At 47.1% G+C, this 27,483-nt stretch overlaps 1 protein-coding gene across 4 annotated transcripts in view; it reads right to left on the bottom strand.

Moving 5' to 3' along the window:
• DEPDC1 (DEP domain containing 1) overlaps positions 1–27,483 on the bottom strand; it is a 362,287-nt gene that overhangs the window by 36,755 nt on the left and 298,049 nt on the right. For all 4 annotated transcript variants that reach the window (XM_078668810.1, XM_078668806.1, XM_078668812.1 and 1 more), the window contains one exon: positions 16,294–16,479. In XM_078668810.1, coding sequence (XP_078524936.1) covers positions 16,294–16,479 — 186 coding nt within the window. The remainder of the gene's footprint in view (positions 1–16,293; positions 16,480–27,483) is intronic.

Raw genomic sequence — 27,483 nt, 5'->3', positions numbered from 1 at the left:
TGAGAACCTGATCTTCTCATCGCAGATCAAGAAGCTGGCCGGAACTTGTTTTAGCATCCTGAAGTCTCTGAGGAAGTTTCTTCCTCTTCTGCCCAATGCAGCGAAGGAAACTGTTGTTCGTGCTTTAATTCTCTCGTGCCTCGATTACGCTAATGCACTGTAGGCTGACATTCCAGGTTACCTTTTGAATAAATTGCAGGTGATTCAAAATTCGGCCACCCGACTCCTGCTTGGCCTGACCAGCAGGTGCAGTGTGCGTTCTCATCTGCGTTGGCTCCCAGCGGAGGCTTGGATAAAATTCAACATTTTATCCATTGCTCACAAAGCACTCCACAGTCTGGGTCACCATCTATCTGCAGAAGAGATTGGCTTTCTATACTCCGGCGAGACAGCTACGTTCTTCCTCCCAACTTCTGGTGCAGATTCCTCGATTCAATCGCCAAAGGCTAGGCGGGAGATCCTTTGCCCGGCTGGCGGCACAGGCATGGAATGCTCGGCCACTGGCTTTGAGGGGCGTCAAAGATCCTTTGATCTTTAAGAAAAAGCTGAAAACTCTTCTGTTCCAGTTCTATTATCTAACTTTGATTCTGACACTCTCAGGCTCACGCCGGGACACTCCTTGGAGTATCTGTACGCGGTACAAGTGAATATAACAATAACAACAATTGAAAATTGTATGTATCAAGGCACCGAAATGAAGTGGGAGATCAGTATTTAAAAGCGCCTGCACCTCTGTACGGGTGTTGGCCATGTGAAGGACGAATGTTTCACGGGAAGATGCGAGTGCAACTTCTTTTTGGGACAATAGAGCTCTTACTCTGCTCATTTTGTTAAACTCTGCCTTTAAGGCCGAAATGGAAGGCCAAATTGAGATGTCGAGTCCACCATGTGTGTGTGGGGAGGGGGGGGGGGGGGGGGGGAGAAGCACATTTTTACAGCAAACTACACGTTGTGAGACAGTTACAACGTAAGTGATGCCAGGTAGCATGCCTCATTATTTAAAAGCAAATAGCTACCATTATCAAGCAATGTGAATGTAGGTGTGACAGCTGGCACTGGATTTCCCTTCAAAATACATGATAAATTTGGCGCCTGAAGGTTACAAGCGCCGTGCAATTGTATATTCTTACACACGAGAGTGATCAGGTGAGGACTCCCTAAGGCATCTATATCTGAAAGGTAAAGACCACACCTAATAGAGATATGCACTACCCAGGGATTCATAAAGGCCCAGTGCATAATGTGTCATACATGAACTAAATTTAAACAGTGAAAACGGTAAAGTTATAACCCCATGGATAAGCCAGACAGCGGAATCAGTTTCAGCTACTGAAATAGGCAAAGATTTTAAATTTTCAATATGCAACATACTGTATGTTGCATCCTTCATGGACATAAACTGTTGTTTATCTGCCAGGTTATAAGGCAAAAACAGAGAGGACGTGTTCATATAGTCCCAAGGAACTTTTCCCATCTTAAGTGTTTGTAAAGTCCAAGCAAATTGAATGATGGAACGCAATTGATTCTGACCATGGTACAACAAAGCGACTTCATCATCCACAACAGATGAAACAATATTGTTCAGTGTATAAATGCGGGAGGAAAGAATGTTATTGCCATTATCAACGACAGCAAGCACCTTTTCAATATTTGCTTTGTCTCTTGCCCTTCGACGTGAAGCTGCTTCAATTTGGGACAGCTTCCAAACTTCATTGTAAATAGCATACAGAAATCGTTTTGATCTAGCACCTGCAGGTCCTTTAACAAAATCTGTTAATTCAACATCTTCTGTTAATAAAGACAAATGGTGTTTAACTGATGATAGTGTAGAGTGTTTCAGCCAATTGTGACATAATTTTCCAACTGAATATATTGTAACCGAATGGGTGCTTGGAAAACGTGGATCAGGTCTATCCTGTTTGTAGCCCAGAGCATTGCTCAGGAAACGGTGTTGGCAGGAGTCAGAATTTGTTTGTCAAACCAACCAACCCAGGGGGTCTAAGGTAGAAAAATTAAAAGAAGCCTTCACAATTAATGACGGCAACTCTTCTAGGGTTACATCTGTATGAATGTTTCATGTGTCATAAGCACACAGATTAGGAATTTTAGGAGTATTCATTTGTTTTAAAGAGGCCAACCGAAAACAGGTTGTTCGATAAATCGTACTGTTTAAACCCAGCATTTGGTTTGGGATAAGGCATGCCCGATGTAAAGCTTCTGTGCCCTCAACCTGCCAGGGTCTAGAACCGCAAACAGATTTAAGGCAGACCGTTTCTTTCCATAGCTCATTGCCACCCATATCTAATTGATCAATAAAAGAATATAGTAATTGTGTATGGGTGAGTCTTACTTTAAAATTGGATGTAGAATTCATTTAAAAATAAAATTAATCAGGATTTGATTTATTAAAATCAGTGAAGTATGTACATTTCTGCAAAAGTGTTTTACAACTGCCTTCAATAGGAGCTGGGCAATGTTCCCATTGTGTATAATTAACCAAATTTCTAAAAGTATTAGCGTTATGCAGAAAATTATGGCCATAATGCTGGTAACAAAATAAATCTGTATAATTAGCAGAATTAAAATACAAATCTTCAGCATCAAAAGCAGCATAATATTTTAAATCAGAAAACAAAGACTGAATGGCTTGAACGTCCCAATCATCAGAGCGTATGTTTTGTTTCACTACATCCCCCATCGAAACAAGAAGTACATTTGGGATACTAACCACCTCTGTGGGTCCATGAATTTGGAACTTTACAGGATCCCAAACACTTCCATCCAACACTGGCCAGGCAGAGATGTCGACAAAAGTCACGTCTCATTTCATTATGTGTGAAGAAGTGTGCGGTGCCAAAGTTCCATCAATCACCTATATTGCAGAGCATTCAGTAAGGTAGTGACCATTGATTAGAAGGAAAAAGAATGTCACAAATCCAAACAACATGAACAAAAAAAGGGCGATTAAGAACAACCAGATGGAGGTCCAAGGTGGAACCAAACAATTGTGTTTAAACCAGGTGACAAAAATAGAAAATTTGGAGGGGGAACTCGATGTGGAGTCAGTATCAAAAGAAAAACGTGACTGGTTAACTGCATCTGTTTGCACACCAAGCAATGACACATCAGTGGGATACGCATACTCAGTGTCTTCATGCGGACTGGAAGCCAGAGGATTCAACAAAGTATTAGTAACAGTTGGCATCTCTTTGGCAATGTCAGGCCAGATGATGTTTGTTGAGACCAAGACAGAATTCCTTAACATTGCGGGGCCGGAAACAGCTGAAGTCATACTAAGTAGACATTGTCCACTGAGATGTACATGTTATCCTTGCGACCAGGAAGTGGTGGTAAAATGACTGTACGAGTACCCTGAACGCCAAGGACCGGGACTGGTGCACGATAAGAGGGGCAAAAATTCTCTTGTTCTCCACCTTCTCACGGACCAGGTCTCCAACTCTAGGTAGCCAGCAGCCATAATTCGTCTTCCGTGAGATAAATATCAACAACGTACGAGTACACATCAGGGTCTATGCCGTCTTACAAAGACGACACGTGCGGCAAAAACGCCCGGGCAGTTCTTGTAGCCCACGGCTAATCTTTTGAATTGTTATTGTTTGCCGCCGGAAGTAAAGGCTGGCCATTGACTACTAATAGAGGCATGTTATGACTAAAAAAGCCATTGGAAATGTAGAGTGTGGTTTTAAACCTTTTTCTCACAAGACGGTCTACAAGAGCAGAACTAAGGGTATTCTGCACCGCACATGTTCGACAATGAGAGTTCAAGTGTCAATCCCAAACTATGCGGTACTCTAATTGTTCTAGAATTTCAGAAACAGGAGCCTTTGCCTCCTGCAATGGTTTCTCATGGGGTGGTAAAAGTTTATGCCACCCTACCAGAGTACGGCGCAAAGCCGGATCAAGCACCAGAGCCCACTCTTCTGCAAATTTTGGGCCTGCTCCTAGGGCACAGTGTGTGCATAACTAGGGAGGATTGCCTCCTCCCCCTTCGGAGCGTTCAAAACGAAGGGCGGGGGCCAACCTGCCTCTGCTAACAAGATCTCACATGAAGTCAGATTCTACCAAAAAATCCCTATAACACATTGTATATCACCTTCAATTAGAAATACTATGTCATATAGTCTGTCAGGGGGAGCCACTCGGGTATCATCAATTACAACTGTGATGAAAGTGTCAGTTGCTGTCGCCTTCAGAAATAAACGCTGTTAATGCAGCAACTTTCTTTTTCTGAAATAAAGGGCGTTGACGAGAAAAATCGTCTTGCTTGCCTTTTCCGTCTGTCTGACGAGGTTGCTCGCTTTCTTGAGGGGCACCTTGACCTCTGCTGCGATCCTGGCAATATCCTCCACCGGCTTGCGAGCCTGATGTTTCCTGTGAAGAACGAGGAGAACGCTGATCAGGAACCTGAAACCGATCAGGAGACCTAATTCTTGCGCGGTCGCGCAAATCATAAGTGAGCTCAGTACTTTCGGGTATAGGTGACGCAGCACGCAACCCTGGTTTCTGTTGTTGCTTCCCATGCTTTTTATTTTTCCAATTCTTTTTCGGAAAAACTGGACAGTCGTCTTTATTAGACTGCACTGTGTGAGTTTGCGTTTGTGCTGCTGATTTAGCAAAAGGCTAAAAACCCAAACTATTGCGGCCAATGGTTTTATATGCCCCAGCAATCATCTTCGGTAACTCATGGGGTTTCTCGGCATCTGGGACAAGGCGCAAAGCATTAGACACCTAAAAGTTAACCACATCTCCCTTTACATTCACAAGAATGAGATCAGAAATTACGTCAAACACTCCAACAAGCCTCATTACCAACTCGACTGCGGTCTCCGGACCGTGCTCATCCTGAACACGCTTGATCACGAAGGGCAGGATAGTCATAGAAGGTGTGCTGAAGCACTTCGCATACACTGCTGCAAACACCTTACCCAGTTAACACATTCTGTTACCTCTGGTATTAAGTCTTTCTGCAAACTAATAGTGAGTATCCTGTGTTTTTCCACCGGAGTGGTATTCCGAAATACTGCTTCCAGCTGGTCAAATTTCTCAGCAAGCCAATAAGGTAAATCATCCTTATTTGGGAGACGCTTGCCCATAACCAAATTAACCATGACGGGACTAATGGACATCCCAACCTGTCCAGCTGGTTGCGCCGCAACCCCAAGTGCTCCCACCTGGAGATTGCGGGAAACTTATTGGACTAGAGCCCGATGCACCCCTATTAAGGATGTGTGAAAAATACGTAAATCATCCAACGTGACATTCAGATGACGTGGATGAGGTGTGTACCTGGCCAAGTTGCCCCGGCGATCGACAGAGGGCCTAAACGAACCGGAGTCACGGTGTGGGGGAGGGCGCCATCAAACCAAATACGATGCTTCCATGCAGTCATAGATAGCCGGTATGCTACAGGTATGGCCGTATATGAATGGAACAAGTCATCATCTCCATCCACAGCTCCTAAAGTAACCCAAGAGTAAAAAATCTCAAACGGGAAATATGCGTTGGCACCAACCAGAAAAATTAGCGCCATACCAGCATCAGGCACTCCATATTGTTGTAAATGACAACGGAGTGGTGCGCGACTATGCACAGCAATTTCGAGTACCTAACGACTAAGAAAAAGGAAACAACCCATATCTGTGGCAGCAAGAAAAAGGAGTCTGAATTCAATACAATAATGTGAACCTTTTTAAAATCTCAAGCTTGAATAAAAATATAACTCATCTATATAGGTAGGTTATGCCATCACAACTGTTTTCCGGAAACAGGGGCGAGGGTATCGTTGACAAGTATAAGCACTACTAAAGTGAATCGAAAACTCGAAAAGAAGACCAAACATTAGGTGCGCCATGTTGCAGGGATTCTGCTCAGGCACAGAACTATGCGCAGGAAACCAGGACTTCGGTGTATTGTGGTGTACCAAAATACCCACCTCAGTGCCCAGAATCCTGATCCGACTAGCATTAGCGTCTCATTCGTTCTACGTGCTACAGCAAAGCTACCAATGATTGGACAACCTAGAACAAGTGACTTAATAAAATCTCAGGAATAGTGGGAATCAAGAACACTCTTTCGCTCTAGCTCTCATACCCGTCCACAATGTGAGTAATCAGAGTCACAGGATAGTTTAAAATGTTTATTTTAACTAACGTGCTCTAAGATGCAGTACTTTCGCCAAAACTAACAAACGCATAAGAATAATACGATCAGCATTGTTACAATTCCATAAAACTCAAAAGGAGAAATCATATTATAAATGACAGTGGAAATAGGACTATAGTGCAGTTACCACACTCCCCGTGCTCAGAGCTAGTTTTAATTTATAATATGAGAAGCCCTCTATGCTTTGACAGGGACCCCATACATCCAAGATCAGATGTAATGAATCACTTCCCATGTCAAAAACAGCTCCTTGATGTTGGAAAGGTTTTCTCCAAGTGCCGTCTCATGCATGCAATGCAATATTAAAAGCACCAGAGTTTGTTATTTGCAGCTGTGTTTCTGTTATGTCTAATGTGCGTGGAACTGATCAACATGAATTAACAGCATACATTGTTATTCGACCTTGAACGTGCTGTGCAGACTAAAGAGACAGAGTGCACCTGGATTTGTTCAACACAGACCGTTCATGTGAAAGAGCACAAGCAGGTTATTCACAAGAGCCATATAGTGTTGTGTGCAAAAGCGCGTTTAAGCATATACCTCACCTATGCTAACAATGCAATGTCTGCAAGTGACCCCGTACCCTCACCACAATACCAGTGTGAAGCCTTGGTCCCAGATTAGTTTCGCCAGCAGTGTCACATACATATTGAATAATGTTGGCGAGAGTGCTGACACCTGCAGAACACCACCGGGGAGATAGAATCTCCTGACCCTCCTGGTAGGTCGCTCCACCTCCAAGCAGCTCTGCCTGTGTGCTCCTGCTGCCGCCAAGTACCCGCTGGTAAGTGTGCTCTACCCCCGTTTCTGGTCCCCGCTTCTGCCCTCTGTGCCACTGTTTTTCCCCCTCTCTGTGCCCCGTTTTTGCTTCTGTGCCACTCATTTTTCCACTCTGTTGTGCCCCGTTTTGCCCTCTGTGCCACTGTTTTTCTCCCCTTTGTTTACCCCGTTTTTGCTTCTGTGCCACTCGTTTTTTCCCCTCTGTTGTGCCCCGTTTTGCCCTCTGTGCACCTGTCTTCCCCCTCCTTTATGCTCCGTTTTTGCTCTCTGTGACACTCGTTTTTTCCCCTCTCTGTGCCCCGTTCTTCCTTCTGTGTCACTCGTTTTTCCCCTCTGTTGTGACCAGTTTAGCCCTCTGTGCCACTGTTTTCCCCCTCTTGGCGCCCCATTCTGCTTTCTTTCCTACTCTTTCACCGCCCCCCTGCCCACTCCCTGCTCCCGCCTCCCAGCTGCTCCTCCCTCCCACCTCCTCATATATGCCGGACGCTGTGTGGTCGCACAGCGGGCGCGCCGAGCCCGCCCGCGCCAAGCGCCAGGAGGTCATCAACATCTCCTTTGAAACAGTGACATTCCCGGAAAGCTGGAAGCATGCCGAAATCAACACCCTCCTCAAGAAGCCCAAGGCGGACCCCAAGGACCTCAAGAACTTCCGGCCCATCTACCTCTCCCGTTCCAGGCGAAGGTCATCGAGAAAATCGTCAACAGGCAATTGGCCAGCCACCTCAAAGACAACAACATCTTGGACTCATCCCAGTCCGGATTCAGACAAAACCACAGCATCGACACAGCCCTCATCGCTGCCACAGACTACATCAGGCGCCAACTAGACAACGGCGAAACATCAGCCCTCATCCTCCTGGACCTGTCAGCCGCCTTTGACACAATCTGCCATCGCACTCTAAAAACACGCCTCCAAGAAGCCGAAATCCAAGAGAAGGCCCTTGACTGGACCACTTCCTTCCTCTCCGGCAGAACCCAGGGTGTCCGCCTCCCACACTTCCGATCCGAAGCCACCGACATCATGCGGCGTCCCCCAGGGCTCATCCCTCAGCCCGACGCTGTTCAACGTCTACATGGCCCCCCTCGCACAAGTGGCCCACCATCACAACCTCAACATCATCTCCTACGCCGACGACACCCAGCTCATCCTCTCCCTCACCAAGGACCCACACACCGCCAAAACAAACCTCCACGAGGGAATAAAGGCCGTTGACGACTGGATGAGGAGCAGCCGTCTGAAGCTGAACTCTGATAAGACGGAGGTCCTCATCCTCGGACGACTCCTGGTGGCCGACCACATTGGGAACAGCACCGACACCCACCGACCATGCACGCAACCTAGAATTCATCCTCGACTCTTCCCTCTCCATGTCTAAGCAGGTCACTGCCGTCTCCTCCTCCTGCTACAACACCCTCTGCACGCTCCGCAGAATCTATAAAGTGAATCCCGACTGAAACAAGAAGAACGGTGACACAGGCCTTCGTCAGCAGCAGACTGGACTACGGCAACGCACTCTACGCAGGAATCCCAGCCAAACACCTACGACGACTACAACGCATCCAAATCGCCTCCGCCCGACTGATCTTCAACGTCCCCCGCCGCAGCCACATCACCCCCCACCTGAGAGACCTACACTGGCTCCCCGTCAACAAGAGGATCACCTTCAAGCTCCTTACCCACGCACACAAAGCACTCCACAACACCGGACCAGCCTACCTGAACAGCAGACTCCGCTTCTACACCCCCACCCGCCAGCTCCGCAAGCCTCGCCCTCGCCGCTGTCCCCCGCATCCAACGAATGACCTCCGGCGGCAGATCCTTCTCCTACCTCGCCGCCAAGACCTGGAACACCCTCCCTACCCACCTACAGCAGACCCAAGACCTGCTCACCTTCAGAAGACTCCTCAAGACCTGGCTCTTCGAGCTGTAGCGGCACCCCTCTCCCCTCAGCACCTTGAGACGCTCACGAGTAAGTTTCGTGCTTTACAAGTACTCTGATTGATTGATCAGATTCAAGATTATCCCAGCACCCACACTGTTCTCTGTCAGGAAAGAGATGAGAAGGGTTACCGCGGTGTCCTGAATACCTATTGCCTTCAGCTGTTGCATAAGTACTATGTGATTAACTGTATCGAACACAGCTGATAGGTCAAGTAGGTTGAAGATAGCTCAATCAATTCTCCAACGGATTTGCTCAGTGGCCAGGATTAGTCTCGAGTCTGTAGAGTGGTCCGATCGAAACCATTTTAGGTGGAATCTAGGAGATTGTTGGTGTCCAGGTAATCAGTTAGTTCAGAATTAATGGCTTTTTCCAAAATTTTAGCTGCTAGGTTCAGAGAGGAAATCGAACGGTATTTCATCACTTCAAGTGGATCGAGTGACGGTTTCTTTAGGATGGGACGGACACAGGCTTTCCTCCAGGAAACTGGAAAAATCGCCTGTATTGATAACATTGTTCAAGAGGAGCGCTAGTAAGAGACTAACTTTGAGCAAGACACCATGAATGACATCCGGCGGGCCATGGGTCGATCGGAGATCCCGACTTATTTGCCAGTAACAAGTCATTAACTATATCAACTGTTAGAGACGAGAAGCTAGTGAAATGGCTAGTATTCAATAAAACGTCTTCTGTTGATTTGGCCTGTAAAATGGCAGGGCCAGAACTCGGACCCTCTAGTTCTTCATATAGTGATTGAACCTTTGACTGAAAGAAAGTAGCCATTTTATCACAGAGAACTTGATCAGGGGCAAATAAGTTTCCCTGTTGGAGCTTGGATAAGGCAAAGACCATTTTAAAGAGCTCTCTGGCAGAATGTTTTGTCCCCTCTACTTTACTAGTATAGTAGATGTTTGTGGAACTAATAATGGCTGCTTTATATTCGGTTAGTGCACAATTGGTTATTTTTACCCACCATGCTATAATCCACCCTCCATACACATTCTATGCGTCTGCATCTGGATTTTAAGGTTTTCAGCTCAGAGTTGTACCACGGGGCAGAGGGTTTCTTCCTTCGTTGTTTAACTATTCTTTCTGGTGCCAATCGATCCATAGCTAACCGTAACCAATTATCATAACTTTCGGCGGCCACGTTGGAGTCTGATGCCTAAATTGGGATGCTGTTGTCAAGCAAGTCTATTAGGACATCAGACCTGATTTTACGCCAGGACCATACTTTAGTCAGAGGTGGGTGTGATATCGGGTTGCTAGTTAAAATCCCATCCAGAGTATTATGTGCCTTATGTGTGACTATCTGTGTCAGCCTGAAACCTTCCAGATTATCTAACATAGAAGTACATTAATTTTTAATGAGTTTTAAATTAACATTAAAATCCCCTAATAAAGAGGGGGAGTCCAAACAGGATTTCATAAAAGATTGTAGGCCTTGAATAAATAAGGATTTGGGCCCATGCTGTCTATAGAGGATTAGACCAGGGAAGGATACCACATTCCTTATTTTAATGATGAAGGCCATGGCTTCAGCTCCTGAAAACAGGGTGGGCTCAAAGTTCACCTTGAACTCAGACTTGTAAATAATAGCAACCCACCACCCATTTGTCCTGACCTGGGCCCACTGGCGAATGAATATCCAAAGGTAGCGCCGTCACCCAGTCTGGTTCGGACGTAGCCGTGGCCCATGTTTCCATGAGAAAAACCAAGTCAGGATCTGATGTCTGCAACAGGCATTCTAGCTCATATTTATGTTTGATAACTGATCCAGCATTAAGCAGGATAGCGGTTAGTGTTCCTCTCTCAGACTGTGGTGCGTTAGCAACCCCAGTAGGGATGAAGGAATAGAGGATGTACTACAGTTGTTCACTCCCAAGGCGATGCTCGTTAAATAGGAAGCCTCCTCGGGAAAGCTATGGGCCGGGGTGGTGGCAGGGAGATTACTGGTTAAGCGTTAGCAATTACAATGGGGCAGAACAAGGTGCGATTGTTCCTATCCCCAACTACAAAAGCGATGGTGCCACACTTACCCTTGTTTAGAGTCAGTAGCTGTTACTTAATATAGGTTAAATTGAAAAAACGGGCAGAGATCCAGGGGCATGGTGCATTCTGGGCTTGCCTTTGGCACACCGGCGGCGCGCGTCCACTGCACAGTCTCGTCAGCATTCTTGATCACTGCAGTCCTTTGACTTTGACACTGCATTTAAACACATCTTAGTTGCAGTGGTTTCGTGCACTAGGTTCCTTTGGGTTTGGCCTCAACATAGTGCAGACGCTCGAACTTTTAATAAACATTTGCGTGTCTGTCGGGACATTGCTTGTGGCACCTCCCATTTTGACCAAGGTCCTGCCTTTGCCTCTAACGTTTACCAGGAGGAGGATGAAGTCTCTGGGGGTGCAGGTGCAATATTCCTCTCCATACCGGCCCAAGGGCAATTCAGTTGTGAAGCAATCTTTGACAGCTAGAGTCTAAGGTACTGGCAGGGGCTGGCTGACTCATTTGTACGTAGACCAAGTGCACTAAATCTCCCTAGAAGATCTCTGGGTGGGCAGACCCCATACGAAATGCTCTTTGGCATTAAAATGTCTGTGCCGGACCTTGACGGTCTAGACATTTTGGTGGCTGCCTCAACCTTTGATGTAGATGACCATTGTGCTATGTTACAGGATCTACAAAAAGCTTGCGATTCAAAAGCGAGAGCCCAGTTGTCCTCTTCTGTAGATCCAGCGGTGCACATTACAGTTTCTGACTGGCTTCCAAAAGTGGGAGATGTAGTCCGTGAAAAGGTGGAGAACAAAAAAGAATTTGGTCCATCCTACCGTGCACCGGTCAGAGTCCTTGGTTTGAAGGGCACCCGCATTGTGGTCCTGCTTCCTTTACCTGGTTGTTAGGATAATCATTACATTTCAATTGAACATGTCAAGTTACACCATATGGGCGATACTAAATGGAATGCCTCAAAACATTCCACGCCGAGCACTTTCACAGAACCTGATGGCTTCTGTTTCTTCGACTACTCCCCAGCAATTACAAGGGGAGATGGAAACATTAATTGATTTATTACTAGTTTTTCCTTCTACATTCACATCTGCAGATATGGAGTATGATTCTCCTCCAGTTGATGTCATAATTGACATTCCTGAGAGTACCATACCTGAAACATCTGATGCAGCACATCCACTGCTGTTTCAGCTGGGGTCCAGTGGTTATTAGATGGATCGTAATAGCTTCTCCACTGGCACATCTTCCTCGTCTTCATTTCCTGGTTCAAAAAGACTTACTTGGTCCCACCCTGGACATATATTTTGATGCTGCTTACGGTGAAATTCCTCTTCATGTGGATAAGATTTAAGACTGTATTTTTCCTGCTCACTAATGGCCATTATTTACCTGAACGCTCTGCTGTGAACTATGACGGCGTTCTGGCCCCACACACATCGTCCCACATAATGAAAAGAGACCAGACCCTTGTCCATATATCAGCATTCCCTGTTGATGGTATTGTCTGGAACAAAGTTGCTTTCGATATCCATAGCCCGACGGAACTTTTGAACATTCCAGGTCTTCCACGTTTCCTTAGGAAATGTGGTCTTGCCCAACATTCATTCTGATGACTGGGATGTTCATGCTGTTCATTCGTTATTCTCAGATTTAAAATATTATGCTGCATTTGACACTGAAGATTTATATTTAAATTCGGCAAATTACGTGGATTTATTTTGTTATCAGCATTATGGCCATTATTTCTTGCACAAGACAAAAACAGACCCTTTTTTAGTTATACCCCATGGGAGCATTCTTCAACACCATTACTGGGAAGTACATTTATATATTTTTCTGGTTACAATCTTTCCGACCCACAGTCCTATTATTATAAATTGAAGATGCTGCCCCAATCTAAATTTATGTTAACACAAACTAAAATAGTTTACTTCACGTCCTCAAGAAAGGATTTGTCCATGAAGGGTTAAGCGCATTGGAGGACACAATTGATTTAAAATCCATTTGGGGTGCTAAAGATTGGCAAGTGCAGAGCACAAAAGCTTTGCATGGCCCAATCGGAGTTCACTAACCACCTCTGCAGGTCCTTTGTAGTTTCTTCGGAGATCAGGACCATGTCTGAGAGATTCCCCATATGCTGCGCCCACTGGAACTTCAGGTCCCAATGCAGAGTCTGCATACGCCATCTGGATTTTTTTTTTTTACCAACAGGACGCAGGAGGCCAGGAAGACCAGCAGCCTCAGAGTCAGTCTCACTGAAATCCAGGATAGAGACTGAAACATCTCTATCATAACTTGAATATCCTGGACTCGCTGCTCGGGAGGATAACCCAGAAACTGCACTGTGTCCAGAACAGCTCAAATGAAAGAGTGTCTGAGAAGGAGTTGGGTCTGACTTCGGCACGTTTATAGAGAACCTCAGCAAATTCAGGAGGTCCCCGTAGTCTGGAGATGGGCGACGACAGCCTGGGGCGAAGACACCTTCAACAGCCAGTAGTCTAGGTAAGGGAATATTGAAATACCTAACCTGCGCAGATGAGCTGCAACCACAGTTATCACCTTGGTGAACACCCGAGGGGCGCTGGTAAGGCCAAAAGGTAGCATGGTAAACTGAAAGGTCGTGTGGCGTACCTTGAACCACAGGTAACGCCTGTGGCCAGGCAGGATGGGGATGTAAAAATACGCATCCTTCAAGTCCAACGCTACCAGCCAGTCTCCTTGGTCTAGGGCAGACAAGACCTGAGCCAACGTGAGCATCTTTAACTTCTGTCTTTTTGAGAAATAGATTGATAGTCTGAAGATCTAAAATGGGTCGTAACCCTTTGTTCTTCTCCTCGCACCCCTTGGGAAGTAAGCACAAGACAGTGGCCAGGATCCGGTTGGCGCAGCTGGAAATTACTTCAGTTACCAAGGAAGGGGCAAAAGCTAGACTGGCCACGTAGTGTTTCTGAGAGGCCCAAGGATATGGCTGTAGTCCTTGAAGCGATCAAAGGCAGTCTGCCTTATCTCCAAAGAGACTAGAATGGCCAGAAGGAATGTCCATCAAATTAGCTTGGACATCGCCCGAGAAGCCAGATGTTCTTAGACAAGCGTAACGCCGTAAGGTCACAACGACGGGATTACTCTGCCCAACGAGTCAGCTGTGTCAAGGCCACACCTAATGGTGAATTTTGCTGCCTCTCTCCCATCCTTCACTGCTTGGAAGAGTAAAGCCCGGGCCTCCAGGACCAGTGGCAACACTTGCACAACCGTCTCCCAAAGGGAGTGGGAGAAACAGCCCAAGCAGCATGCAGTATTCATCAAATGCAATGCCAGGCTGGCGGAAGGAAACATCCTCCCAAGTGTTCCAGCCTCTTGGAGTCCCTAATCAGGGGGCGGAGGAGAATGCACCATGAGAATTCGAAGCCTGCACCACCAAGCTCTCAGGGGTGGGGTGTCTTATTCACAGGAGCCCCTGTGCTAAGCTTGTGCCACATATCTAAAAGGACATCAGTAAGACTCATCCTGGACATCCCCCGAAACAACCACATCTCCGGACACCTGGGAGACCTGCACTGGCTCCCGGTCAACAAGAGAATCACGTTCCGACTCCTCACCCACGCACACAAAGCCCTACACAACCAAGGACCAAGATACCTCAACAGCCGCCTCAACTTCTACACTCCCACACGCCAGCTTCGATCAACCAACCACGCCCTCGCCGCTGTCCCCCGCATCCGAAGAGCCACCACAGGAGGAAGACCCTTCTCCTACCTCGCCGCCAAGACGTGGAACTCCCTCCCGACCCACCTCCGCCTGACCCAAGACCACCTCGCCCTTAGGAAGCAGCTCAAGACCTGGCTGTTCGAGCAGTAGCGGTCCACCCCCTCCCCAAGCGCCTTGAGACCCTCCGGGTGAGCAGCGCGCTATATAAATGCCATGATTGATTGATTGATTGATAAGTACCTCATTAGAGGGCAATAAGGTTTGGAGGGGGAAGCCCCAGGCTGGAACACTTTGGTCAGAATATTAGTCCTGACCTGCACGGAGGGCACCTCCAGTCCAAGGACCTCAGCTGCCCTCCTTACCACCATGGCATAAAAAGCCTCCTCCTCTATAGTCACTGTTGGCAGAGAGAGCATGCCAGTATCCGGAGATGTGTGCAGTCCACAGATACCTCCTGGTGTTCTAAAGGGTCCATCGACCCCTCCCAGTTCTCTCCCGTACCTGAAAAGCCCTGAAAATAGCCAAGCGATAACATAGAACCTCTGGGTCCTACCGGCGCCAGAGTCTGTGTCTAGCAACGCTAATCTAACTCCCAGTCATTGGGGATAAGGATGGGGCTGGCACCGCTGGTGGGCGCCAGTGGCATAGACTACGGGTCCGACGCCAAGGAAGGTCATGTAGGCATGACCGGCATTATCCCAGATACATGAGCTGACCGCATCAAATCCAATGGTGCCCTTTCTGACCCCATGGGCTCCGAAGGCTCACCAGCAGGGTTTGCCTGCTCAAATATGTAGCGCACGGCCTCGTAAAATTCTTTTATTCAAATGGGGTTCCCTCCAGCTCCCAGGAATGGAGGGAGACACAGAGTCTACCCCGGATTACACAGAACCGGGCCTAGAGCATCGGTGTTCCTTACCTCATCGGCGGGCGATAGTTAAAACGAAGATGCAGTCTGCTTAGACTATTTTCTTGGGTCTCTTCCCAGTGTCCCGAAGGCCTCGAGTGGGGCTCTGGGAGCGGTCCCGTGACCTCTTCCTCATCAATCAGGACTGGGATCTCTGCGGAGTCTCACTGGCAGGTGTCAAGTACCGGGCTGCAAGGAGCTTCATAGCTCGCTCCGGAAAGGCCTTCGGAGTCATGGCCCGACAGACTGAGCACGACTGAGTCGTGGCTGCACGAGAGACACCAAGGACATACAAAATGTGGGTCGGTTACCCACATGGCGCAGTGACAGTTTTGGTTTTGAAAAAGTTTTTACAAAACTGTAGCTCATCCCAAATCGGCGGTCGACTGTCGCAGAAAGACAAGGACCGACGTCTGCGCTTGAATAGGTGAACGCGACGTTATAACCAATGCAGTCACTTGGAGCTGAATAGAGCCACCCGACGGCACACGCAAGGGGCAGTGCTCACACAAACGTTTTGTGATCCAGCTTGACACATGGTGAATTCAAATGTAAGGAATCTGCGGCTAGAAGTCTGTATCAGATAATTACTACAAACAGCTCATCAAGGTTCAAGAATGAAACCTACTTCCATACCTCTGTTCTGCACCTTTGCAGTCTTGTTCACACTAAAAAAACAACTGCACTTGATCCTTTTCGATTAGATCAAGTGTGTGGATGAGAAGGAAAAATAACATTTCCATGAGGTAGGATTTTAAATTTCTTACCTGTTTGAGTTTTTTCTTTTTCTCTTTTATAGATAATGTTTTGTCCTTAATAATGTTTTCTAAAAGCTCCTCCATTGCCACCTGTGAGGTAGACCGTTTCTGTTCTTCAAACTCCTGGGCACTAATCTGTTTACAGAATGAATAGGTTGGGAGCATTGCACTCACTTCTGTAACTGGATGTGTGATCTAAAAAGCAAAACATTTTATTCAGGATGCTCTACCAGTTCGTAAAAATATATACACTTAAGTTCAATTGCATCTTAATACAAACCAATCATGGTATACCATAAAATTACCACAACCCTTCTCCTCTAAACCATTGTGTATGTACAAGCAAGAGCAGGAGTACATCTCTGGCAGATGCACTGAGAGAGGGTATCCGTTCTACTATGAGAAGCCTTTAAATAGACAGATATAGAAAGAGCAAGAGAGACAGAAATGTTACCCTTCCTTGAACTGTAACTTACCTTTAACTTTCTTTTCCTGTGAATTTAATGTTTTATTTTACAATGTACAGCATTTACTGGTTATGTACCCATTCTGTGCTTGTGTATGGGCTTTGGCCAGGACCAGCACCAACCAACACCCTTCGACTGTGCGCAGCAAGGGTTGACAACAGAGCCTGCCTACTCTTGCACCAAGCATAATTTAGCTAGCTGCCAAATTTCATACAGATTTATCCAATGGCACCAGTGTTAGTTAATGAAACTTTTATTGTGCCGTTATCTTTGTGCCCCCTTTGACTGATCTGCTGAAAATTTGATATAACAAACAGAAAACTAAACATCTGCCAAACCATGCGTCTGCCACAGTTTAATGGATCTGCATGATATTTGGCAAAATTAAGAGTAATCGAACATAGTTAACTACACTCTCACCCTCACCATGAGCTCCTATTCACCCCACATACTAGACATCACAAATACCATCTGCTGTGACATCATTGATAATATCACTTCAACATTTGCAATAAAATTATTGATGACGAAATTGTGCATGGCAGGGGCGCGAGTTAGTTACTTGAGATAACTGGTGAATTTCAGTGGATTTGTAAGTTTAAAATGACATGTTTAACTGACATTTTTGCTTAACTATAATGTCCCTTTAGCTTTTATTTTTTTCAGTGCATTTGTCAGGTTTTTTTTAAATGCAAAGTAAGATATCATCACACCCAACTATAACATTGGTTTCTTTTCTCCAATATTTTTTTTTAACATTACAAGGCCCCTGGGAACCCATCCCAGAGGACTGGTCATTGTTTTAAGGGAAAGAAGAGTGTGCCCCCCACCCCTTCCCCATACATGGCCCTGGGGACCGCATGCCCAAGGGCTTAGATTTAGTTGCCATGGGTGCTGTGGTCCTTCTTGGAACCTACAGCAATTCGAGGTTTAGGGGCCACAGGGGGAGCAGCAGTATGGGAGGAGTTGGCTGCATTTCTTTGTTCCCACCCATTTGGTCTGTGTTTAAACAAACTGAATTTCTCCCTGACCGCTCTCTCTGGGAGGGAAACAGCAGTGTCTGGGGGATGGGGTCCCTGGGACACTGCTGCCATCAGGCCAAGGGAATTCTGATCCTTTGGGCACTGGATGGCTCAAGTAGGAGGGCCCCCCATGCTTTCCTCCCCAAATTAAAAACGATTTGGCTCTGGGGATGGTGTTTCCGGGGAATTGAAAAGGCTGAGGGAGGAGGGCTGCACACCCCTCCCTATTATAAATATATCTGAAACTGGATTGAGGGTTGGAGGGGGGGCACTCACCATGCCTTGCTCAGCCTCACATATTAAATCACTCAATGCATTTTTAATGATTGCATTTATTACATCCCTGAGATCTGAAATGACAATTAATAACAGTGTATGGCGGCAGTGTGAGTTATAGTTATTTTAGGTAATTATAAGTAGTAAACTTCAGTTTTTTTATTTAAAACGTTACCTTTTCAATTACATTTTAACCAACTGTGCCATTTTTTTTTAGTGAATATACAGACTTACATGGCTGGATTTTTCCTACTTTAACCTCTTCAAGTCCAAGCTGAAAAACTTTTAAAACACAGTTTCAAAAACTATTAAACTGAATTACAACAAAAAAGCAAAAACATTTCCTGGAGTAAAGTTCTACTTCGATGTCAAGTTTGGTTCAATTTAGTTAATTATTTTTATTCTTTAGCAGTGAGCAAATATTACAGTAGCAGTTAAAATGGTAAAAGTCAAGTTTTTGGTACCTCTATTTATACCTACCCATCATGGACTGGTCATGGCCAACCCAAATCACATATATTTTTAAAGTTTTTTGCATCTTTCTCTAACGGTGCTAAAGTTTTTAAGAAAACACAAAGGCTTTTTAATGGATAATCTGACCTAAGCTTAAATAGATGGCTATCACCAGTATGGAATAAATTATATATTTTATATTACCTATCAAGAATAAATCTATGTATCAAAATAATTAAGAAAATAACGTTTCACACAACCTCAAAATCTGCTAATGATTTCTGAGAACAGTCTATTCAGTGCCAGCAATGATAACCTTTGCAGCTCATCAGACAAATTAAACTGGAGTGATTTGGGAAACAACTATGTACTACTAAAATCCCCAACATGATCTATAAAATGATACTACTGAAAAAGTCTTATCTTTGGTAACTATATGGTGGACACTCCATGGGCAGATTCCACTAACTTAGGTATAGAACCACCACGGACAAGATGTCACAAGTTGAACAAAGTGCCACTTCAACACATGGACATCAGTTCCTCATCCTACCCCCCTGCCCCAAACACCCTTAGAAGTGGACATGACATGGACAGAAATGTCCCTGTATGGAACCAACTTTCGATCTGAAAAAACAAACAAAGAAACACAATAATAATTTTGTATGACCATGGCTGGGTGAATCGGTGAGGAATTTGCAAACAGATAGTGTCCAGTATCCACGTGAAAGGTAATTTGATGAATGCTTCTACTTGCGGATTGCTGTCCTCTTGAATCAATCGCCAAGCAGCAGTTCTGTGAATCTAAGGAGATGATCAAACTACAGAAAGTCCTGCAGCACATATCTGACAAAATGGCCATCACTAAGTCTAGGCAACAATGCCTGGTGAAGATACAGACCTAACTTCACTCTATAGCCTGGCAAATAACCAGTAGAGGAATATACACGGTCAATGCCAAAGAAACAGCCTTCACCCTGGAATGGACCCTCAACGTCACTGGCAGGGCTTTTTTTGGGCAAACAATCGATATAAAGCCCAATCCAGCAGGAAACAGTTCACTTTTAGATCACCTAGCTTTTCTTGGAACCATCATAGCTAAGCAAAACTAATGATCAATCCAGTCAATGAGGTCTCGCTGTTGTAAAAACGGAGGACCATTTGAGGATCTAGGCAATACAGTAATTCCTCCTTTTTGTGGGGTCAAGGCGGTGGGTTAAATTGATGCACTGACCTATGTCAAACAGGAAGACCGCTTTTAACACAGAAGCCTTGGTCCTAAGAACCAGCGTGTCTGGAGAAACCATTATTAAAGACGGATGAACAGACAGGGCCTGCAGATCAGAACGCAGTCTTAAATGCAACTATGAATTGAATAGGCTCAAAAGAGAGAACCATGAAAAACGTCAGCATCAAATTAAGGTCCCACTGAGTCATAGGAAAGGGAGAAAGAGGGAACAAAACAACTATATAAAGGTTAAGCAGCTGATCCTAGTAAACAAGAGAAGTCTCAAATGAGCAAACAAATATCACCCAACTGTGCCCACAACAAAGCCTTGTTGGGTCGAGAAAAGCTGTGCTCAATCTTCAGGACTGACAGTGGAGGCTCCGGAAGTTTGAATGCAGGAGCCGCCCCTTTGATGCAGAAGTATGTCCAACCAAAGTGAATGCATAAGTAGGGGGTATATGAACTGGCAAAGCAGATCAGAGTGCCATAGGCACTGAAGGCAATCCGGTGCACTCAAGCTAATTTGTGCACAGTCTTCTGCAGCTTCCTCAGAAACTGGTGAATCAAACGAAGCAGAAATGTGTAGTGGAGAGGAGTCCCATTTGAGATCAAGGAGGTCTCCCAGGGCTCCTTGAAGTGGAACTTTCAGGGCATTGAACAGCAGGCAATGCTTGTTCTCATGCATGACAAAAAAGTGTAACAGAGAAGAACACTGAGGGCGAAGATGGACTGCCCACTTCTGGGAGAAGATGCCATTTTTGGTTGGTAAGTCATTGGTCAGTGCGCAAGGCTGAGCCCGTCACCACAGCCTAAAAGTGTCCAGTAACAAGGGACATGAGCCCATACCACACTTCTTGCTATACTATATTGCAGTTGGGTTGTTTGTGAATACCTGAAATGACCCACAGAAGGTGAAGGGCAGGAGTGCCTTAGGGGCCAGGTAGGCTGCAAGATGTTTGAGCAGGTTGATGCGAGCCTTTGCGCATGACCTGCTCACATGCACTAGAAGTGAGCCACAGCTCCAGTGCATGACCTGCTCACATGCACTGGAAGCAAGCCACAGCTTCAGTGAATGACCTGCATACATGCAATATAAGCAAGCCTTAACTCCAGCGCATGAACTGCTCACTTGCACTTGTAGAAAGTCCCAGCTCCAGTGCATGACATCCTTACGTGCACTAGAAGCAAGCCACAGCTCCAGCACATGACCTGCACTTGCACGAGAAGAAAGTCCAAGCTCCGGTGCATGACCTGCTCACATGCACTAGAAGCAAACTACAGCTCCAGTGTATGGCCTGCACATGCACTAGAAGCAAGCCACAGATCCAGTGTATTACCTGCACATGCACTAGAAGCAAGCCACAGCTCCAGTGCATGACCTGCTCACATGCACTGGAAGCAAGCCACAGCGCCAGTGCATGACCTGCATACATGCAATATAAGCAAGCCACAGCTCCAGTGCATGACCTGCTCACATGCACTGGAAGCAAGCCACAGCTCCAGTGCATGACCTGCTCACATGCACTAGAAGAAAACTACAGCTCCAGTGTATGGCCTGCACATGCACTAGAAGCAAGCCACATATTCAGTTTATGACTTTCACATGCACTAGAAGTAAGCCACTGGTCCAGGGCATGACCTGATCACTTGCACTATAAGTGAGCCACAGCTCCAGTGTATGACCTGCTCACTGCCTGCAGTTTTTTTCTGGGGACGAGGTGCATAGGTTAAACACAATTATTTTTCACACTACCGGTCTAGTGCACAAGGTGCTGACAAATTCCAGCTTCAGGCTGCAATTTAAGTGCTTCGACTGCAGCTGCAGGCCGCAGTTTAAGTGCTTTGACGGCAGCAGGATGCAGTTGAAGCGATTGGACTACAGCTGCAGTTTGAGTTCTTCCCAGCTGCAGGCCACAGTTCAAGTGCTTTGACTGCAGCTGCAGGCCGCATTTCATGTGCTTCCCAGCTGCAGGTTAAGTGCTTCAACTGCAGTGCAGGCCACAGTTCAAGTGCTTCCCAGCTGCAGGTCTCATTTAAAGTGCTTCATCTGCAGTAGAAGGCTGCAGCACAGGTGCCTCCAATCCTGCACTGGGGCTTCACAGGGGGAGGCGCTAATGAACGATAGACTAGGAGGGATGGATGGACAGAAATAAACCCACAGAGGCCAACAAGAGAGCAAGAATTCATGAAGCCAAGGTGGCGGGAGAGGGGAGGTGGGGGATGGGGACAGGAGGCGGCAGGGGGAGTGGGGAGGGGGGCGGTGGCTGCAATACTAATTGCACTGATCCTTATCCACCACTGAAATTACTTCATATTTCACCATATTGATTCACCACTAATCCTTTGTAGGCTTCGTGCGTCAACAAGCGCTATAAAATTACAAACCTTTGTCCTCCTCTATCCTTCTGCTATCATTCCAAATCCAAATAACTGACTAACCTATCCACCACATGAAATGTACTTGCATGTTTCACTATACTAATTCAACACTAATCCTCTATGGGTCCCGGAGTAGCGTGCTACTCGCCGAAAGAGCTTCAACGCCTCGTCAGGGGTAGTAAGCACTGTATAAATGCAATTACAATACAATACAATGTACACTCTATGTGCATCAATAACAGCCTTTTATCTTCCACAGGAGGGGCACTGAGAACAGATGAGGTATTTTTACTGAAAAACGATTTAATGTCTCAGAAATAAACTGTCTCACTTGACAGCTGACGAAAACGTTGAGTGAAGACAAATTAATTGTTTATCTGACTAGATAATATAAGGTTTTAAAGTCAAAAAAGCCTTACAGGCGTCCTGAGTTCGTTCTATCACGAGCCGGAAAAAAGAACGGTGTCAGAAAGGCTTCTGCCAGAAAAGGGCATGGTGGGATGGGTTGAGTAGGAAACTGGATTGATTGATGGGGTTGGGGGGAGGGGGAGAGGAGGAGGAGGGAGGGGACGGGGAGACGGCACACCTAAATTAATCATCACAACCATTGTCACGGTGAACCATTGAAGTCAATAAATTAATGCAAGCTAAGAAAAATAAATAAAACTTTATAAATAACACAGGAGTATACATTTAAAGCCCCTCAAGACCACAAGGGAGGCCATTAAAGACTCACAGGCTGTCAGGCAGAGGCCAAAAGCAGGGTGGCGTCCAAGTTCAGTGGCCACTGATCAGCTGGGAAGCTGCAGGAAAGGCCTCTAGCTTGTTGCATCTCTGTAGCTTGAATAGGTCAGTCTTATGGCCCTTGGAGTACATGTTATTTTGTGTACAAGATGAAGCAGGCCCAGTCCTACAGGGCTCCTCTCAGGCCACAAACAGCAGGTCCAGCCCTGTTCTGTTCTTTCTCAGGTCCAGCATTTCTCTGAAACGGTTGCCTGGAGGGGTCAATTCTAGGAAGCTACCTCTTTTTGGTATACTATATAGAGTCTAGGTATCCCTTATCAGCGGACAGGGGCTTGCTCTAGCAATCCAGAGGTGCTCTCTTAGGTGGTAGTGTGATCGAGCAGCCTTAAGCTGATCAGAGAAGAGTGCTAAACATCTGCTGCATGCACCCAGTCAAGAAACCATACACACGGAGTAGCTAAGCGTTGAGCAAGATGGCCGCATAGGACCTCGGCTCCGCGTAGCTAGCCCCCCCCCCCGCTCTATAATCCTGTTGTCTCTCCTTTGAGTGGAGGGTACCTCCCGATTCCCGAGACACCGCTGATGCCCCGGCTAGAACTCCGGTCCCGCTGCGTTGACGGGGACCGGAGCTGTGGCGAGAAAAGGCTGTGACCAGAAGGCAGAACGAGCCCGGGAACTCAAGTTGCGCTGGTGGCGAGACGTGATTGGACAACAGCGGCATCGGCGACCGGAAGTGCCCGGGGACGCCCACATGAACTAATGGTGCCGCGATCACTGGCGGACGAGAGCAGCCCCCCGCTGTGTGAAGAGGTGTCGGCCCGGCGGGTGTCTCCGGTCCCGCTGTGGAGACAGGGACCGGAGCAGCGTAACTGTAGAGCAGCGCCCGCGTACGGAGTGGACGGGCGCCAGACTGGGGCCGGAGGCGGAGAGACGGTGAACACGCCGAAGAACAAGCAGCAGGGAATCTCCCGGACAGCCGCCGCGGGGGCCTGTTTGTTGTCAGCTAGGTCGGGGGCGCTGAGACTGGATGATTCCCCCCCCCCCACTCAGTGCTCAATAAAGACATCTGGAGCGTTGCAAATACCGGCAGAGTGTGGTGCTCTGTGGCGCCAGTTTGCACCTGGTTTTTCCGGCGGGACCTCACATTGGTGCTGTTGGGGCTCTGGGGGGGGCCAGATTGCCTCCGCTGAGATATTTACCCTGCGGAGCGGGCTCCAGGGGTCCCCGTGGTTCTGGATGGTCCATCGGTGTCCGGCGGCGGTGAAGCCAGGCGCCAGTGGGGACCTCGGCATTTGCCCCCCTGTGGATACAACGGTTACCTGGTGTTCAGGCTGCCCGGGGACTGGCAGATCGAGGCCCTAGAGTCCTAGGGGTTAGTGGCCTGTTTCACCCAGCCGTGGAGAAGCGGACGACGATACTTGCGGCTGCATTATTGCCCCTGCTGGTGCTGAATAAAGGCTGCGGTTGGTACCGGGACCAATGCCAGAACTATCTCTAGTTGTGGACTTGTTCTTACACGGAGCTGGCCTACCAAATAATGTTAGACAAATTATCTGATATTCGCAGACGCCCCGGGTCATATTAATAATTGAATTACTAGGACCTGAGGTGGTGCTGAGGTGGCGAGTCTCGCTAAGGGGTGATTAACATGGCGGCAAGGGGCGATCCAGACAAATCTCAGCCCAGGTCCTCGAGAGGGGCTAAATTGGTCCAATCTAACAAATTGGACAGGTATACCATGCCTTAGGGATTACCGGTGAAGATGAAAAGGGCCCAAACACTGACTGGAGACTCTTCAGACGCACCGGCGGAACTAAAACTATTGGATGTGATGGCGGCCATCGAGGGAGTACAGACATCGTTGGGACATAAGATGGGATCTCTTGATGCCAAATTGGATACAGTCACAATAGAAGTCAATCTCATGCGTGCGGACCTGGCAAAATCAAATGAGAAAGTTAAATCCTTGGACATAAAGACCACTAGTCTGATGGATGACATGACGCAACTTCAGCAGGAGGTGCGTGATCTTCATACGTCCCGGGCTTTGATGGATAGAAAGCTAGACGATTTTGAGGGGAGGGCCAGACGGAACAATATACGCATCCTAGGAGTCCCTGAGAAGGCGGAAGATTCGGCGCCGGACCGGTTTGTTGAAGACATTATCCTCAATCATCTTAAGCCCAGGGGACTGGGGAATTTTTTTTACGTTGAGAGCCCACAGAGTTCCTGGAGGTAGACCCAGGCCTGGCGCCCCTCCCCGCCCAATGATTGCAAGGGTCCTGAATTTTAGAGACCGTGATGCTATATTGCAGGCAGCCCGCGCAAAGGGACCCCTCAAATATGAAAATGCATCGCTCTCCTTCTTTCCGGACTTCACACAGCTCGCGCAGAAACAACGCTAAAGTTTCCTGCCGGTGAAGAAGAAATTGAGAGACAAGGGCCTGCGATATGGAATGATGTTCCCGGCACGGTTGAGAGTGGAGGCGAGAGGGAAGACCTGGTTCTTCGATAATCCTGAGGTAGCGGCAGACTGGATTGATTGTTTTCACTCCACTGAATCGGAGAGACATGAACATGGGGCAGATGAAGACCAGTAGGTGGGCGAGTGAGAATAGAGTGTAGAAATGAGACACTGAGACAATGATCTTTCAAGAGACTGTTCCACAGTGATATAGGGATATTGAAGCGGTGCAGTGGAGGGCAGCTTCGGAACACTGGATTAATGTTTGACTTGAGCCGGGGCGGAGGGAGGGGGAGTAATTCATCAATTCTCCTCCCCGTTACTATATTTAGTTAAAGAGTTGATTTAGAGTGAAGGGCGACAGGCACACTGCCAGTTGGGGATGGGCGTAAGCAGGGAGGGAGGGAGGGATCCAGGGACCGGGGAGTTTACACAGTTTGGGGGTTTGTTTGAGTTTTGCTGTTTATTGCATCGGGTGACCGTGCTGAAACTAGATGCTAATGGTGTGGGGTAAATGTCAGGTACTGGTCTGGAATCGGGGATACGGGTGTTGAGCTGGAATGTTAATGGTCTGGGTGACAAGATAAAGAGAGGAATGGTGAATCAATTGATCAGACGACACTCCCCAGAAGTCGCATTGCTGCAAGAGACACATCTTGTTGGGAACCGGTGCATGGCCCTCCATAAAGGGGGATATAAACTTGTGGCGCATGCTGGGTTTACGTTGGGGTCTGGGGGGGTAGGTATCTTAACAAAGAATACCTTTCCGCTGGACATTCAAGCTACTTGGTCAGACCAGAGAGGTAGATATGTGGGTGTCTCGGGGCGATTGGGGGGTAAAACGGTTACCTTTCTGTCAATCTATGTACCACCCGGCCTCCAGTCCGATACTTTTAGAGACTTAAGTGCCGTTTTCCTGACACTGCCCTTGGGGCTGTTGGTGTTGGGGGGGATATTTCAATGCAGTACTTGGAGGATTAGATTGTTGCCCGCCGCGTGTTCTCCCCCCGTCGCAGAGGTGGCTCCCGGATTTCCTCAGAACTCTGGGGTTGGTCGTTAGTTGGAGGATGCACAATCCGCACCAGAAATACTTTACTCATGTATCTGCCGCGCAAAATAGTATGTCCAGGCTAGACTACATATTGATGCCGGCCGCTCTAGCGGGTACAATTAGAGAAACACGATATCTTGGCAGAGGTATCTCAGACCACTCTCCGGTGTGGTTAAAGGTCGAGGTGGGGCAACCAGCGCTGGGAAGGGTAGCTCCCATTGCGTCATGGCACTTGAAAGACCCGGCCATTAGAAAGGAGGTACTTCAGATTTCGGAGCGCTACTTCCAAGAAAATGTAGGCACAATTGACTCTGCGCAGTTTGTGTGGGAGACGTATAAGGAGTGAGGTTCTCTCCTTGGTTGCTGGTAAAAAAAAGAAACACCAGGCAGAGGTAACGAGGGTGGAGTCGGAAGTGACACAGTTAGAGAACGCGTAGCTGGGTCTGCTGTTCCGGGAGACCTCCATTCACTAAAGCTAAAGCAAGAGAATATCAAAACCTCTCAAGAGAAAAAGCAGTTACCCATGACCGTGCCCTGCAAAGTCGGATCTATGAACATGGAGACAAAGCCGGTAAACTGATTGCTTGGTTGGAGCGTGGAGAATGGGCCTCTAGGTTGGTTCCGGAGTTAGAGGGGTCGTGATCCGTTAGAGTCACAGACCCACAGGAGGTGACGGATGTGTTTTCTGAATATTTTAAGGAAGTGTACACCTCGGTGGGAGGTTTCACAGAGGCGGATAATGGTGAACTGCTCAAAGATATCGTCATGCCTAGTCTCTCAGAGGATAATAGGAACTATCTAGACTCCTCTTTCACAGATGATGAAGTCGCCTTGGCGATTAGAGGCATAAAATCTGGGAAGGCAACGGGTCCAAATGGAATTCTGATACAATTGTATAAATTGAATGCCCATAAAATCGCTCCGTTTGTCCGGGCCATGTTTCTAGAAAATAGGGAGTTGGGACAGCTTCCATACGACCAGCGGGTGGCAAATATTGTGGTCATACACAAGACTGGCAAGGTTAAGACAAATCCTTCTTCATATAGGCCCATTTCACTTCTCAATGCTGAGCCGAAGATTCTAGCAAACTTGCTTGCCACCAGATTGGTCAAGGT

This window comes from Lissotriton helveticus, chromosome 1_2, assembly GCF_964261635.1.
Source record: "Lissotriton helveticus chromosome 1_2, aLisHel1.1, whole genome shotgun sequence".
Lineage (NCBI taxonomy): Eukaryota > Metazoa > Chordata > Amphibia > Caudata > Salamandridae > Lissotriton > Lissotriton helveticus.
This window is presented reverse-complemented; position numbering and strand designations above follow the sequence as displayed.